General features: G+C 46.9%; 1 protein-coding gene across 1 annotated transcript; it reads right to left on the bottom strand.

Moving 5' to 3' along the window:
• Positions 1–1,055: 1,055 nt before the first annotated feature.
• BDH1 (3-hydroxybutyrate dehydrogenase 1) lies at positions 1,056–17,350 on the bottom strand. Its single transcript, XM_068406388.1, has 7 exons — positions 17,315–17,350; positions 15,972–16,103; positions 12,884–12,956; positions 11,305–11,415; positions 6,047–6,188; positions 4,309–4,461; positions 1,056–2,883 (listed from the first exon to the last, which is right to left on the bottom strand). Exons 2-7 carry the CDS (start codon positions 16,052–16,054, stop codon positions 2,414–2,416), a joined length of 1,032 nt encoding a protein of 343 aa, XP_068262489.1. The 5' UTR covers positions 16,055–16,103; positions 17,315–17,350; the 3' UTR covers positions 1,056–2,413.
• Between the last annotated feature and the right edge of the window lie 49 nt (positions 17,351–17,399).

The following is a 17,399-nucleotide window of genomic DNA, read 5'->3' as shown; positions in this document are numbered from 1 at the left end:
GTGAATCACGCTGCAGGGCAGCAGTACTGTCACATCTCCTCTGGGCCCGGAGCGGTGGCACAGCTTCAGAGCTCCCTGTGGGCACCTCATGAGAAAGGGTTCAGAAGCCTCCAGAAGAGATACTGCGTAGACGTGAGCGCAGTTATCACTGTTTGGCTTTATCTTTCTGGCTGGGACTGAACGTGGCACTGTTAAACGTCTGCTACATTTGCTCTCAGGGGTCTCTGAGCTAAACTGAGATAACTCAGCTGCACACTCACTCTTTTCCGTATCTAACTTTATTGATGTCTGTATTAAAACCCAGCAGTACATGTAAAATTGGGACCTTGCATCCCAAGTGGAATTAGATGATTTTTTGCATTACTTAGCATCTTGGGGCTAAATTTTTAGACTATAAGAACTTTTCTTGCAAAGGCTTTTCTCCTTCTGCTGTGTCATCTGCAGCAAACATTGTTATCCAGGTGTTTTGCTCTGCGTCACAAGTTAGTCCCTGTGCTTGCTGGGTCTCCAGCAAGAGTATGAACTCACGTTTTGTCCCAGAGAGAGGTCCACTATTGGAAAATGAGGCAATACTGTTCCCTGCACCACAAGATGCAGCTACCACTGCTAGGACTCTGGAGAAGATGAGGAAGCCAGCAAGTCTCTCCCAGCATTTTATTTTGGGTCTGTCAGGGACCTGCCGTGTGCCTGCCCTGCTAAATCACTGCCATCCCCCTCCCCTCTTCAGAGCTCAGTTTCTCTTCCTGCTCCCTGGGAATAATCCATAATAATCCTTTGTAATCTGTGTGAGTCTGGCACAGATGCAGGTTTAAGAGCTGTGAATACAGAGTCCAGGGGTTAGACATATTTGTCACGAGATGCAGGATACATCTGGTACTCCTGTAGAAGTCCTGCACTATCCAACACAGACATGTAAGACCCAAGACTGCAAATCAGGCTCTGAATGCAGCGTGTACACCTAACAGGCACGAACCTCACCAGATGGAAAAACCACCACTAACGAATATGAGCTTTTCACCTTAAATACCAAAAGATAAAGAGAGGGAGCCTCTGAATTTCGTCACCATTCATGTATACATTTATTAAGCCAAAGGAGTTTGATCATGTCACAGTATGTTACCAGAGCACATGAGATGCCTTCTCTTTAACTTTGCTAACAATGGTATTTTATTTACTTCTTTTGTTTTTGCCTTTCAAGCTTAAAAAAAATTAACTCTGTCTGCATTTTCCCATGAAAGGATCTTTTATGGTTTTTTTTTCTTTTCTTACAGTACAAAACAAATATTTCTCAGCCATGTAAACAACCATCATGGAAATGAAACTGCTCTTAATAACTTTACTGTTATGGACGTTCTGTTAGATTTATATCGTGTTAGATGTATTTCAGCTCAGTGGCTCCTTCAGTGGAAGTTATTATTGTTATCATCACCTGCACTGCAATAGTGCCTAGAGGCCCTGGGCAGGGTTAAGGCCCTTCTGTGCAAGGTGCTGTACAAATACTTCAGTGTAACTCTGAGGTCCCTGGTAGGAACGGCATTCACCGATGTGACTAGAACCCTCTCTGCTTCCCTCTGCTCAGCGGTGAGCCTCACAAATTATAGGAGCTGGGGTGAAACTCTTCTCCAAACTAAGTCTGGAGTTGATGTTCCATTACTGTTGAAGAGAAATGTTACTACGGACCAATTCTGACGCCCGCAGTCCTGTGCGTAAAGCTGCTCACACTCATGGGAATGCTCATATGAGTAAGAAACTCCTGCGGGAAAGGTCTGCAGGATTGAGTCCCTGGATCGTCGAACTCCGTTGCAAGAAAGCATGCAAGAAAAGCAGACTGGTTCCTTTTCTCTAAGGAGAAAGGGACAGGGTCAGTTGCTCAGTTTCAGCATCTCGAGCATTTTGAGTTCTGATCCCCAAATTAAAAAAGTCTCTGCTCTGCCTTGGGCTACTGTGATCAGGCCTGGAAAAGTCTCTTGGATGTTCTTTGTCATCAGGAGGCAGTGGTCTGCCATTACAGCATGGAGGGCCTCTGTTTTATGGTGTGAAGGCTGCATCCTAGGCAGGAATTGTGAAGATTGTGTTCAGGCATCAGCAGAAATTATTCTGAAAACACTTCAGAGCAATTGCAGCTTAAATAATGATTTTAACTTGACATTTGAGGTGGAAAAAAAAAAGATTACATGAAATAAATAGCGAAGAATCAATGTCCCTGCACAAACAGAATGTATTCCTGCCTATGATGCATCCCTTGCAAAGTACTGACCTTTAGGTTATGTCAGATGTTTAAATGAATCCTTTAGAGCTAAAATATAGGACTCTGACATGAGGTTAGAAAAATTAAAAAACGACTAATGGGAAGTGTGTACAATGCTCTCTTTAAAACAAATTTCCCACCTGGGTAGCCCAGGTGCGTGAGGCCTCAATAGACATAGAGCCGATCTGAAATGGCAGCAGGCATGTGCGTCATGATCTGCATGCGCAGCCACCAGTAGTAATCCATGGGGTGGTAGCGGGTGTAGGGGGTCGTGGAGGTGAGCGCATGGGCAATGCTCTCGATGACTGGTGAGGTGTCTGTCGAGCCACTGTTGCAGTACGTCTCCATCTTGCTGACCTGCTCATCGAAGTACTTCCTGCCATAGTCTTTGCGCACTATCTCAGGGAGCTCGTCCCACATTTTGTCGGCTATGGCTTTGATTCGCTCGGGGCTGTACAGGTTGGTGGCAGCTATGAAGTTGCCAGGCTCCACGATGCTGACCATCACCCCCTGGGGCTGCATTTCGTACCGCAGGCAGTCGGAGAAGGCTTCCACGCCAAACTTGGTGATGCAGTACGGTGACCGGGCAGGACTGCCCATCCGACCCATCATGCTGCTGATGTTCACCACACGACCTAGGCAGAGGCCAGGCAAAGCACAGCTGAGCTGTGGTACCTGATCCAAAGCAGATACCTGACACATGCCACCCAATAGATTCCTGAGCATGCATCCACCCACCCGCTGCAGGTCGGTATGGGCTGCCTGGCAGACCTGCTGGTGGCTCTCTCTGAGCATTGCTGTCCTATGCAACAGCCTTCAGGCAGGAGACCCATTGCTTGTGCTCCCTGGCTCATTATACCTGAGGGCACAGGCACGTGGTGACACACAAAGCACAGTGCTACGGGGAACACAGAAGAGGCTGGACAGAACCTGCACGGTGGGAAACAGGATTGCTCAGCAGTGACCAGGGCTGAGCCCTGACAAGAGGAAGCTGCAGCAGAGAAAGCCTCTGGCACCAAGGCTGAGCTCGCTTATTTGCAAGTCAAAGGCACAAAATCTAGGAGCCCAACAGTGGCTTATAGTGCCTGCCTCTTAAAAGGGAATGGTTTGCTCCTTCATCACAAACGGGCAGAGCAGTCTAAGTCCACTGCATGCTTTTCTGTGTGACAGCTGGATTATGCCTCCAGGCACAGAGCTGGGGCCTTTCTCCTCTCCAGACCATCCATTTTGGCTGGGGAGATTGCTGGTAGGAGATTGTGGATGCTGCAGTCTAACCAGAGGTTGCAGTTCTCTGCACTTTCTATCAGTGCTCATTGCTGAGTTGGGTTAGAAAGAGAAACTTCAACCACAGAAGTGGATACCTTCCCGTGGTGCAAGAAATGCTCCCTGGGCCACATACGGCCCAGGTCTGCAGCACAGGACTACGAAACCAACATTGCTAATGTCTGTGGATGCCTCAAGAGTAAAAAATATTCTCATTTAGTCAGGTAGTTGGCCCCAACACAGGAAAGCTTTTGCCGCTTTATGCCAAGACCCGTGCGAGCTCCAGGTCTGTGTTCCTTTCCTGTACAAACCCCACCTCTCATATGTTACAAGCTCCCGAAGTGACACAACACACAGCTGACAACTTCCCTGCAAGATGCATGTCATGGTACACTGCTGCTGCCCACCCTGCCCAGCACTGACACAGCTGGGTTTTGTATAGAGGGGAGGATTGCTTCTGGCACTGGAATTTATGGTGAGGTACAGCTTCTGAACAGGTAAAAGAAGGTATGATGGATTAGATCCTGTGTGGGATGTTGCAGGAGAAGGCAGCACAGATGGGAAAGAGAAATAAGAACTGGTTTTCAGAACTGCTGCCTTGCTGTGTAACTCCAAGTGGTTAGAAAATCTGTCATTTGTGTGTGTATGCTGTGGGTCGCATTCTGTCTGTAAAGGTATGAAGGTGGCCAGTGTTGCAGAGAGAAGTGTAATAGACCTTTTGGCCTCTAACACAGCAAGACATGGGGCAGGACGGGGGACCTGCTCCAGGGAGTGCCAGTCTGGAGGAGATCACTTACCCTTTGACCTCCGGATGAGAGGGAGGAAAGCCTTGGTGGTTCGCACAGTCCCCCACAGATTCACTTCAGCTACCTCCATGTAGGTGTCCATGCTTGTGAACTCTACTTCCCCGAATGTGGAGATCCCAGCATTGTTAACCAGCCCCCAGAGCCCTGGAAGACAAAATCAAGCAGAAAGCTTTCCATCTGGGACGCTAATGAGAGCAGCTTGGAAAAGGCCTTGCTAATAGATTATAGAACCACACAACAGAGCTTTTCGTTACAACCTGTAAAGATGAAAGCCAGACAGAAGAGAGTCCAAGGCGAACCTCAGCCTCCTGAGCAAATACAACCACAGTCAGGATCTGATTGTACTGCTCAACACTACAGCCACAAAGCACTGTGAATAAGGCTTCCCGGGAAGTTCTGAGCCAGTAAACAGAGAACTTCAGCCTTGCCTAAGCTGTTCTCCTTGCCATTCTATTTTTATCCATCATGATTTTTTAAAAGAAGCAAAATATAGTCTCTAAATGCAAATAATAAGAATAGGAAAGATCTTGTAAGAAACAGAAGAGTAATTCTTTCAAAGTATAATCCCTTGTGTCACCATAACAACTAGAATGTCTGCAATGCTGGGAAGGGGGATGTGGGCATAGGTGGACATGGGTGGGCACGCATGCCACGGCCTCTCCCTTTTATTCTGCTGCAACCAAGATGGCAACAACTGAAGCTACCAACTCATATGGCAATGAAAAGACAGATCTAAAAGGAATTTGGAATAAAATGAACTCACTTCATATAACACTCTAATTGCACAAGAAACAGACTGAGAAAGGTGTGGGATGGCTTCTCTCTGCTGTTTAAAAAAACTCACTGTGATCTGTTGCCCGACTGTGTCCAGATCTGTGTTCTCAGAAGCAGCACAGAAAAGGCAACTTCATCCTGGCCTACGCTTGAGAATACAGGGCTAGAAAATGTAATTTATATAGAAGATTCATATAAAAAATAAATATAAAGAAAAGAAACGGGTTTATGCAAAATCCAAAATAAAACATTACCGGTTGTTCTACTTTTAAACAACCTTCATGGGTTGAAGTGTGGATGTTCTTTAGGGGAAAAACGTAGTTCACCAAAGGGTGGAAAGGTTTCAGGAATGCATAAGCAACTGGGAATTTAACAGTACTGGGGCAGAATTTGCTGTCATCACCTCAGCAGAATGAGGTAGGCAGGCTAAGAAAGTCAGTTACAGCTACTCCTGAAGTCTGAAATCCGTAATATATGGTAATACCTGCAATGGCATTAATGATACTCAGCTGGCTTCATGGGAAGTCCTTTGGAAAACCTCTCAATTTTCTTCACCTTTTGAAAGTTTGGGGGAGACACTTCCATTGCTAATTCCCAATCTTTGAGCAGTGGCCAGGTTTTACAACACAAAGGGAGTCACAATAAACTTCAAGCCACAGGAATAAAGCACTAATCCCAGGGCCTTGAACACCACCCTGATTTCTGCTAGTGTCCCTATAGGAACTAATGGAGAACAAAGCAGTTTTCTTTGTACATGCCATCTTAAGTGGGAAGCTGCTTTCTAATATGGCACAACAGTTAAACAGGCCATTTGCTCTGCACTGCTGCTCCTCAAAGCTTTGTGCCCTTCAATCACGTGCTCAGCTTTTGAAATGTGCTCTGAGAATGCTCTCAGAGCCCAGCTGAGGGAGCTCCTGCCACGTATGTGACCTTAGAGCCCATTGCATGCCCCTACCTTTCTCTGGGTCCTCCAGGCTGCTATTCACGTGCTCCACTGCTCGGTCCACTTCTTTACTGTCACAGACGTTGAGCTGGACAGTTCTCATTCGATCACTGTTCATGTTGTCCAGATCCTTGGAGCCACCATCTCCCTTGTCCTAGAGGGGAAGAAAGCACTGGTTTTTATCTGGCCAAAGAGCTTGTGCAGAAAATCAAATGCATAGCAACCATCAAATCAAGCAAAACAGTGCACAGGGCAGTCACGGAATAATTAGGACAGTCCTGCAGCTCTAAGAGGAAGGGGAACAGACAGGGCTGCTCTTGCAGAACACCATTCCTCGAGCATCTCCATCTGACCATAAGCCCTGCCACCAAGTCACCTGGTACAAACTGCTTCGAGCACCAAGAAAGCAGCCAGAGCTGGACCTGCCCCAGGAAGGTAACTCCTGCCCAGTACAAGCTTGATCCTGAGATCAAGCTATGACCCACTGCCGCAGTGGTGGGAGCGTGGTGCCATCCTTACTTCGGCTCACATAAGGGGCACAGCAAATAGCTTGGCGGGACTATGGTATAAAATAGCTGGTGAGTGGCTGCACTCATACGTTGTATGTGCTTCTCAGTCATGTTGCCGCTCTGGGAGCGACAGTCCTAAAGAGGAACTGCCTGCCCACAGCTCTCTTCCTTCAGCTCATCTACACACATAGCTCCCACTGCCTGGAAATCTACTACTGCCTCCAACAGACTCCTGCAGAGTCTGATCACCAAGGGCCTGGCCAGCTTGCCTGCTAGCAATTCCCCCTGGTGTCTTTTCCAGCATCTTGCTCTCTTCTCTGCCTTGCCCCATGAGCTTTTTCTCACTCCTATTTCCCATCTCCGCTCCTTTTGTCTCAGCTCAGAACACCAGATTCCCCCAGTATACACATACCCACTCACAGCCCGGCTATGTAACTGAGGCTAACCCCTGAGATACCTTCCACATGGACCAGATGCTGCTAGAAAAAGGCTGCCATGCCCAGAGCCAGTTCCTTCACAGCGTTGAAGCCTGGCTATAGTGCTTCCAGGACTCAGACGTGGGATATTAATATGAGTTTGGGACTATCCCTGAATCACTCCCATAGTTATAAGCTACTGGACTGTGCTGGCCACTCCAGGGTACTTTTGTAAAGGATGGTGAGGTCTAGCTCTGAAAATAATCACTTTTTGGGAACATCCCTGTCTTTACTGTAAGAAACTCCCTCTGTCCCCTCAATATCATCCCTCACTAGAAGTCTTTTACTCCTCATTAACAGGCTAGACATGGAGCATGTCCCACAAGATCATCTGATGACTGCTCAGCTCTTCTTCCCCCACTGCTCAACCCTCCAGGTAGCCCCTCTCGCTGTGTCAGCATCAGCAGACAAGCATCAGAGTGCTCTTCACTCCTGAGCTTTTACAAGGTAGGTGTGATAGAGGCTTTTTTGGATAGATAGCTATTTTTCCTCTGACCTGGAACAGGTCAGTTCTTCATGGCAGGGCTGCTTCCTGACTGCTGAATGACATTAGCTCATTCTCAACACCAGGCTGCCCATTTGCCCCCCCAAGTGAGAGTTCCCTTCAGATACCACGCTTTAGATCCCACACAAGGGTGGCCATACATCCCCCTGTCTCTGTGCCACCTGTAATCCAAAACACCTTCTCCTGGCTCCTCTCATTCCTGGGCTTATCCAGGGTGCTCTCAGACAGTTCATTAACTTAAGTACCTGATGTCTCCTCTGTCTTCTTCTCCACCCTTCCTTATTCTACCACAGACTGTTAACACCAGTTAGTGTTTGTCCTTAGAGAAGGCATCTACTGCACTCTTTTCACATGGAAGCATACTGCATACAAGATGGAGCAGTTAGAAGTCCCATGCACAGCTTAGTGGTGTTTGTTTTAATGGTGACTGAAAATTTATTTTCAGTCTTGTGCTAAGTTTGCTATTCACTCAAAAGCACTGTGGTGCCGAAGCCAGCGTGTATGGCAAAGCACTGAAAAGCATACAAGTGGCACATGTGGGAATGCCAGTTAGGGAATCAGCAAACGGAAGCATGCAAGTCCCTTGGAAACCGCAGATATGGCTAAAGGGAAGAGGAAGAATAGTAAGGCCAAGGTGCTTCTTTCCCCGATCCCAGGTCTCGGAGGTGCTACAAAATCTCTGGGCCACAGCAACACACCAGCCTCAGAGGCCTCATAAGCTCTACTGGGACCTTCACAGCATCCTCTTCTTCTTCCCTACAGTGTTGGCTCAGCAAGGCAACGTCCCTTCTGCCCTCCCACCCACAGGCAGCTGGGTGCTTGGACATGGACCCTTGGGGTTGGGATCCTGTCCCAGAGTTGGCCTCTGGGCATTAACCCAGACCCACAGGCCCATTGCCTCGGCTCTTCAGAAAGGGCAGACAGGTGCTGTTTAAGTCAGGCACCCTATGACTGTGTCATGCTCTCCTGGCACGGGACGCAGCCTGTCCCACAACCCTCAGGCCCATACGCAGCAGTGATAGGACCTTCTCATGCTACGCTGAGACTAGTACATCTCTGTTGTCAGCCCCAGGGTCCGATGACCCCATGGCAAGAGGACTCAGCTCTTGCATACTGAAAAAGCACACCGCTGCCTCATTTCCTCTTTCCACGGTCACCCTCTGGGGCCCATGGGCTTCAGCTTGTACTTTTATCAGTACTTGAAGTGGTATGTAACACCCTGTGGCTCCGAGCACTCTTGCTGAGCCCTACAGTAACTAGCCTGCGTGCTGGCTTGCTCAGATAACCTCTGCCTTCTCCTCCCCTGGCAAGACCCAACAGGCCTGAGCACACAAAGCAAAGCAAACAGGGGTTCCACCGCACTTCTGACAGCTGTGACAAACATCACATATGTCCACTGGTAACAGATACTGATGGAAAAATACCTTCTTCATCTTGTGTCAGCTGGCACCTCCAGCTATTAACCAAAGAGGAAAAAATAAGACAGCTGCAGCATGATCGTTCATTGGATCCAGTCTACCACTGTCTTTTGGCAATGAAGCATCAACACAACTCTCACATGAATATATTTGCCAGTGAAAATGTTAGGAAGAAACTGTATAAAATAGCACACTAGTAGTACAGATCCACCCTTGGGCTCCCCTCAGTTGTGATTCTAATCACGTCTCTCAGGTCTCCTTCAGTAAAAATACAGTCAGGCACTCAGGATCTGGCTACTCTAGGAAACCTTTCCTGATTCAGAGTCAGCACTGCACACACTTTCAATCTGCAATAATGACACGACGTTCCTAAGAACAGTGCGTACCCTGAGGACACGATGGCTCCCCAAGCTGGAGTATGCTTCTGATGTGCAGGTGTGCTGTGAAAAACAGTCCCATGAAAATAACACTGAAGTTTCATAGTCATTTCCTCTCTGTCAGGGCTAGATCAAATATAACCAAGCAAAAGATGATGCTTCTTATTTCTACCTCCAATTCTACCTAGCATCTAAAAACACACCCGGCTTTTTCTGCCCCTAAAATCAGCACCAGCAATAACGACATTCTCACCAGAATTCTGCTTATGTTTTTGCTAGTGAAACCTGTGGCACAATGAGAAATCATCTCAGTCTCCTGGAGCTTAGTCCTACAGAGCAGTTCTACATAAAGTATATGGACTGAAGACATGTAGGAGGCCAACCTGTTAACTAAGGAGCTCTGGCACCTTACAGTACTTTTCTGATGACAGCTGCTGTTACCAGTCCTGCCATAATCACATATATTTTGGAACATGGGATGTGAGTCCAGCTAAAGAAGCAATATGTAATTACACAGTGATACAGCAAAGCTTTCTGCTCATTTTTGGCAAGGAAATAAATATTGATCAAAGCCTAAAAGAGTTCTGGCATGCTGCTGCATGTCAACTTATGCTAAAATTGTCAGAGGCCAAGATTTTCCACTAAAATGCATTCAGCAGAATAAGTACTGAAGACACCAAAAGGGAAGGGAGGTTTCAGTGTCAGTTAAAGACATGCTCACTGAAAAACAGGTCTTTGTGGCAGCTCAGACAGAGGAAGTGAAATGCAGAAGTAACTTTGCAGCTCTGGAACTTTTGGCTCCTGTCAACATAAAAGCAGGCTATTATTCTAAACAGTGTTTTTTAAGTCTGTCACGTTCTTACAGTCTCTAATGTTGATCTTCAATTAACAAAAGCTGAATAGAAACATCTGCCAAAAAAGTACTCATCTATCCTCTTTTCTTGACACCTTTTGAAAAGCAGCAGTTTATAAGTGGTGTCTTGTTCTGCTGTGAAGCCTGTAGAGGGAGCCCAGGTTACCAAATAAACCCTTGACCCAAAGCTGAGACACCACAAGGGACAGAGCTACTGAAACACAAACTTCTCTTTTGAAAAAATGCAGCAGAAAAAAATTATTTAAGCAAAACTTAGTAATAATGGAAAAATTAACAGCAGAAAGAATATTGATAACATTAAAAAAACACCTGGCAAATTCTCTTTAAATAATATAACTATTCAAGATACATTTATAGTGATGAGTGAGCTAAAAGATTAGGATCAAAATACCTGACCCACCCCAGGATAACCTGAGGAGAAGTCTGTTTCTGTTGCGAAATGGCCATGCAGCTAAAAAAGTGAAGTGCTTCATAAGGAGGGAGAGGCTAAAGCGCTCTCCCATTCTCCATGATCAGGCATCTCTGATGGCCACACAGAGCGCTCCTGGAGAGTGCATCAAGACTGTGTCACTAAGCTATTTGTGGCCTGATTCTGCTCTCATTGGCACTAGTGGAACTCTATTGCCTTCACAGCGATTTCAGGAGACCCTCAATACACCCTGAGGCATGGCTGTACTCATGAACATAGAAAAATATGCTCATACCGCATGCCATAAAATCACTGGTGGCTTGGTGTATGTCACAATTAATCAAAATAAACCCTGTGTAAATATGTATAGTCTGAGAGCTGGGCCAAAGGTCCAGACTCAACCTGATCCCAAAATTTGCTTATGGATAAGCCTATAGATTTGGGGTGCCAGTCCATCAGATATGGAACAGACCACAATGTTGTGATTCAAATAAGTACCCCCCTAGATACCATTCAGTCCTGGTTCTGGTCTAGACCAGGTTATGCTCTATGAAATTCAAGCACCCGTGTGTTTCCCTTTGGGCTATCAACCACCCTCTCTCTCCTCGGCAGAAAGCTGTGCAGAGTGGAGAAGGAAGATTGGACTTGCTACGTGTCTGTGCACATGCCACGGGTGAAGAACACAGTTTTTGTTTTCCCTACCTTTTGCAGGCAGCCAGCGTAAACAACGAAGCCTTTGGAATGCAGGTGCTTGGCCAAGGCAAATCCAAACCCAGAGTCACAACCTGTTATAAGCACAGCTCTGCTGCCAATCTGCAAAACAAAACAGAACAAAACGCACTGGAATTGAGTATTTGAAATCAATGATTTGCAGTGCACAGAACAAAACCATGTCCTTGGCCAGGAGCAGTCCATTCCAGGGATGTTCTCTACACTCCTTGCCAGCTACTGCCACCCAGTGCCTCCTGAAGACAAGAAATGAAGGTTTCATACCGAGTTCACTCCAGTGAGGCAGGATCACTGTCCTCCCAACACAAAGAGAAGTTCGGCACCTCTGGCAACAGGCTCCCAAGGCAAAAAGACCAAGCAAATCACCATTCTCTGGCAGTTCACATCCACCTTGAAATCTGAAAATACCAGACAGCTCCCAAAAAATGTTTTTCCTTCAGTAGGAACTGTTCCTATATGTTCAAAGCAGGCAGGAGTCCACTCTTCTGTGCCATGCAGCCCGTAGGGCATGGGGAAGATAGCTTGACTGAAGAAAGGATATGGGCTAACCTTCCTGACTGCTCACTCATCCTTCTCTCTCTAGCACACAAACCCTCTACTGCTGGGTTTTAAAAGCTAAGCAGATCAAGTGGGTTTAATATTTGAAATTAAGACCAGTTGGTCATCAGTCTGTTTGTTTGTTCATTTATTGGTCTCTTATTTTTCCAACTTACAATTTAAATGGAAGTACACCTCCTTCCTCCTCCAAACCCCTTCTTCTAACCCAAACAGAAGCAGCAGTTAAGTGACATGTTAAAAATCAAATGATGTATCAGACATGCCAGCAGCAACAAGTGCACATGCAGCAAGGTGCTGCTGTGGGTCGGATTAGGTAATAATTACTCGCAATTCATTCCAACTCATCTCTTTTAACAAACTAGAAATTTGGCTTTCCCCAGGATACACAGGGATGGATCGGGGTCACACTGGAAGCCCAGCAGCGATGCAAGGGCCATATCCAAGTTCCTCCGAGACTCTCTCCCAGGCTTATGGAGCAAAATGTGCATGCTCTAGCACTGCTACAGTGCTGAGTTCTGCGCTGCAGGACAGGCGAGAGGGCAAAGCATCCCCCTTCCTTTTGCCTGGCACTGTTCCTGGTAAGCTAGCACCTTCAAGAAAAGGGCTGTTAAAGAAGAGGGCCACTCTCCAGATCAAGAGGTGAGACACACGCATTTATTTGCATCTCTTTAAACAACCATACTCCAGAAAGAGTGCTTTATTAAGGATCTGTCATGCAAATTCCCTCCACTTTAAGGTGGAAGATTTCATCCGCTGAGTGAGTTCCAAAAATAGAAAAAACCCGCTAGTCTGATAGTTTATTTCCATCCTTAGCAGCATGTACCATGCTACGTCAATGGAAGCTCTGTGCTAGGAAAGAATGTGGAGTATGTTGGAGAGGTCCAGCTCGGAGTCCTTCTGGCAAATCAGAAAGAAGAATTTGGTCACCAGGCTTCAGGGACTTTAAAACCCAAGCTCAGCAGAACTAGTTCCTGGAAACCACAACCCCACTCACCTGATCGACTTCACTTGCATAAGAGCGGCTGCCACATGGGGACAAGAGAGGGAAGCAAAATCTTTGCACAGGCCTGTTAAAAAAACCCACAACAGAACAATCAGGCATGGAATATCTTGTCCACACCCCGGTGCTGCAGCATACAAATCAAAAGGAATGTAGTGTTGCTTATATACATGACGTAGACTGTCATTTGAGAAGACAGAATCCAGTCTATTGAATCCAGAATCCAGAATCATGCTATTTCCAGCTGCAGAAGCTGTCTGGATATTACCAAGAATTCTAAAATAGCTCCTGGTCTGCAGGCACAGAGCTGCTTCCACCCGCAAAATGGGCAGTACAGTGTTTTCATTTCCAATAGCAACAACACTCTCACTTAGTTGCACAAAGCTGGGGTAGGGGATGTTATCCATTTGTCTGATGAAAGTATTCTGCTGTGGCATTGTCTCCGATACCCAGCCTAAGGTCGAATTCGCTTGGATCTCTATCACTGCTTTTACACACAGCTCCACTCTTCTGTCATTCTGGATGACACTTCTTCCTCTGCAGGGTCTACCCATTAGATACTCTTAGATCTTACATCCCCTCTTTGCAACTGTTTAAACTAAGAGACACTATGTCTTTGAGCAACACCTGCCATGCAGATCTGAAGCTCCTCTGTATAGTACGTCTGACTCCCAGGAATATAAACCATGTTCACAAAGACAGACCAGAGCAAAGCAACAATGCCTTCCAGGGAGTGAGATTCTATTTAGAAAAGCTATGCTACCAGTAGCATCCTGCTGTCTTAGGTCTTGCCATCATTCATCAAAAGTGGGCCCAGACAACACACCACCGTGACCCTAGCCTCTGTCCTTGCCAGACACCTCTCTGGACTGTATCAGCTTTTTCATTTTTGTTTTGGGCACTGACATTGCCCTCCCAGAGCCTTCTGGCCTCCCCCTAGACTTGCTGTACTTCATCTACCCTCTGGCCCCTCCAACAACATCTATCTTTCAGCAGAACTTATCTTCCAGGCCACTTTTCTGTCTTCTAAGTGAATTTGCATCATTATTCACAATTACGTCTTGCTCAGACATCACAGGCGCTCCCAGAGTGACCTGCGCTACACTGAACAGCAATCTGCAGACAGTCTGGCCTCTGAGCTGCACCTTGGGAAAACAAGGCTAGAAAAAGGGTCTGCTGGGGCAGGAGCTTTGAACCCGATCGGAAGGGAGCTGACCTATATTCAGGCCAATGGTGTCCGCTCACCTTCCTGCAACAGTTTGAGTGTCACAAGCCCAATCACCTCTTGAAATAGCAACAGCCAATTTAATTGCTGCCAAGGTCAGTCCTCAGCCAAAGTCTGTGTTAACATCACCGACCTGCAATCCTGGCTTGGAACTTTTACCTCAGCAATAAGCTTCTTGGTGTTTCTCAAAGTGCCCAGAAATTTCTTTTAGTTGCACGAACTTGATTTTTATTTTTCAGTGTTATGTCTGGCCCTGTTATTTCACTGCAGAGCACTGATTTGCTGCACTCTATTCACAATAACCTGTAGAGAATAACTACCTGACATTCTGCCTACCTTGACCTGAAGGTAAGGGCATAAAATAGAGGCTGGCTGCTGATCAGCAGGAATGCCATCAGAGGAAACAGCTACAACGCGTATGCGATGTTAAACCCCGCACAGGACACTGATGTACCGTGAGCCATTTTTGTCATTCTGCACGACTGAATTCCAGAGACCACAACTGAGACTTTTAAAATGCACAGATGGTCAGTGAATTGAAATCTGCGCTTGTAACCATGCATTCACTTTTGTTCAGTTATACCAAAAAAGGCAGTCCTCGCCTTGAAGAGTTAAGTATATAAATGCTACCTCAATGCATTAAGATACCAGCATAGTGACAACATTGCCTTTCAGATGAACAGTTGGATTTTCATTTCAGGTTTAGCAGCTTGTGGGTACTTCAAAAAATGCAACACGTCTTTGCTCTGAGTACAAGATGCACAAAGCACAAATACACAGTAAGCAAAACAATAGAAGAAAGAAAAAAAAAAGATGAATATGCTGAAAATTCTTTTCTCAAGTTAATAAAGCATTAATTTGTATTTTTAAGGCCACATCAGATTCCTGCCAGTGCAGCTTTGGTGTGTGTGTGGAGTAAATACGAGATAAAAGGCCTATGTCTGTTTGCACAGGAAATCTCTTAACAGCTTAGCTATCTTTGGTCTCTACAGCTTGCTTTAATGAGAGCCATCCTTGACTCTGATGGTGCTGGACACCACTATCAAGAGCCGTAGAACAACACTGGAGGTGGTAGCTCTTGCTTAGCAGGCCACGAGCCACTTTTAAATGGCTTATGTACAATTAGTGGTACACACCCCATTGTTTGGGAACCCTGCTCCAAAGCAAAGCCAGTGAAAGCATTCAGCTTGCTCTGAATTTGGACAAACAGGGTTGCCATCATATATCAATATAAAAGGTATTCTTTTCAGACCTAGGAATTAAAATTAGATAGGCAATTTTCTGTTCATGTTCAGAAAAAAACAGCTCCATTACTCAGCCCGCCTCCCATTTTTCACTTAAACTCTCCGTCTCAACTTTTTCCCTCATTTTATGTGATTCATTGCCTCTTTAATGAAGTCATAGAAGTATATGACAGTTCTTTGCACTGCAGCGAGGCCTACTTGCTGGTACTCGGGAGTAAATCCTTGCTTGACACTGAATTAATGCTCCACTGAACCCTCTTTTGACTGCAGATGACTGAGTGTAAAAACAAACCATGTTGCCAACCCCTCCTTGCATACAGAGTCCATCTCTGTGCTCAGCTCAATGACTGAGCACTGGCACGGGTTGCCCAGGCAGGTTGTGGAGTTTCCAACCTTAGAGATATTCAAAAGCCACCTGGACATAGTCCTGGGCAACCAGCTCTACGAGGCCCTGCTTCAGCAGGGGGGTTGGACCAGATGACCTCTGAGGTCCCTTCCAATATCAACCATCTTGTGATTCTGTAAATAAACTGTCCCACTGAAATCAAATGAGCCCTCAATGTGTGCTTTGCTCAAGATCTCACTCTTTCTTCTTCTCCACCAATTTACTTACCTGAAGGCATTCCCTGGGTCCTTGAAATTCAGGGCTTTCACAGCGAAGTTCAGGAGAGGCCAGGAGAGCTTGGTAGCCAACATGCTTTCAATTAACACCCTCTACCAACAGAGAGACTGTTCTTCCTTAGCTCTACAATACAAGATAGCACCTCTGGTTTAGTTGCTCAATTATTTTGTAAGTCATGCTGACTCCATGTATTTCAACACGAAAACAAAGTTCAAAGGAACTCATCTTTCCCCCTTGCAGTCCCTCACACTGAGATAAACAGCTCAACCTTCAACCCCCTCAAGATGCTTTTAAATAAGGAAAAAGATTAGAATTAAGCTGACAAGCACGAAGGCATTTAAAGGAAATGTCCATTTCTCTTTCTTAAATGTATCTTTAACTGAAACAGCTAAAAATTAAGGTACTTACATGGAATATATTATTCCAAGTGAGCTATATGAAATAATTTTAAACTAAAATACAAGTTCAAGTCACAGGTGATGTTATGAAGCAATCCTTGGGCTTTACAGCTAGCACAGCCATGCAGTTAAAAATATATTTCTTTGTAATTAAGTAGCTGGTGATGCTGGACTGTGCACAGGGAATCACCATTTAACTCACTATGGGGTGAAAACAGCTCAAGAACAAGCTTTAAGTATAGAAAGTTAACTTCAATCATATTCATCTTGGATAAAACTGATCCAGCGCACAAAAAACATCTCCCCAGCTTAAAGCACAGCCTCCTTTCCCAAAGCAGAAGAACGGTATCTAATTGTTAGGGCTTATTTGCATCTCTGCCGAAGGCAGGGCTGCTGCTGCGGCAGCCTCAGGGCCTGCTCGGAACAGGCCTCAACTCAGAGACAGTGAAATTACCACGAGAGCAGCAGTGCTGGGGCCCCGAGCTCGGAGGGGAGAGGTCCCGGCTCAGGACTAGCTGGCTCCGGTAATCCTCAGAAATTCAGCGGGTTTGATCAAATCCTTTTTTGTGAGGAATTTTGTAAGGAGGTGGCGAGGGGCCAGCCCTGCTCCACGCAGGGGCGCGGCTCCCGCGGCCGGGAGCGGGCTCCCCGCGCCGGCCAAGGCCGCGTCAGTGCGGAGCGGCCCCGCGCCCGTGGGAGCGGAGCGGCGCGGAGGGGGGCGCGGCCTCCCACGCGTGAGCGGCGTGGGGCGGGCTGCAGGCGGACGCCGCGCAGGGGGAGATTTCAGGGCCCCCCGCTGCGGCCCGCCCCGCACGGATCACCCCCTCCCCGCCGACGGGCAGGGTCACCGGGAGGCCCACTAGCCACGGGCCCGGCCTGCCGCTGCTTGCCGCGACTCCTCCCGGCCCCCCGCCCGGTCCCCCCCACGCACGTTACCTAGAGCCGGCGGGCCTGCCGGGCGTTGCTGACGTTTGAATGAGTCTGGGCCGGTGCCCCGGCTGCCGGGGCGCGGCGGGGGGCG

This window comes from Nyctibius grandis, chromosome 8, assembly GCF_013368605.1.
Source record: "Nyctibius grandis isolate bNycGra1 chromosome 8, bNycGra1.pri, whole genome shotgun sequence".
NCBI lineage: Eukaryota > Metazoa > Chordata > Aves > Nyctibiiformes > Nyctibiidae > Nyctibius > Nyctibius grandis.
Note: the sequence above shows the minus strand (reverse complement) of the source record. Positions and strands in the feature narration are given on the sequence as shown.

Bases quoted from the DNA above. Each gene is read 5' to 3' on its own strand.
- BDH1 (XM_068406388.1), bottom strand. From the start codon at position 16,054: ATGTTGGCTACCAAGCTCTCCTGGCCTCTCCTGAACTTCGCTGTGAAA. The intron at 11,416-12,883 runs GTGAGTGGGGTT...TTTGTTTTGCAG, and splicing joins ATGCAAGTGAAGTCGATCAG to ATTGGCAGCAGAGCTGTGCT. The intron at 4,462-6,046 runs GTAGGGGCATGC...TTTGTCTTCCAG, and splicing joins CCTGGAGGACCCAGAGAAAG to GGCTCTGGGGGCTGGTTAAC.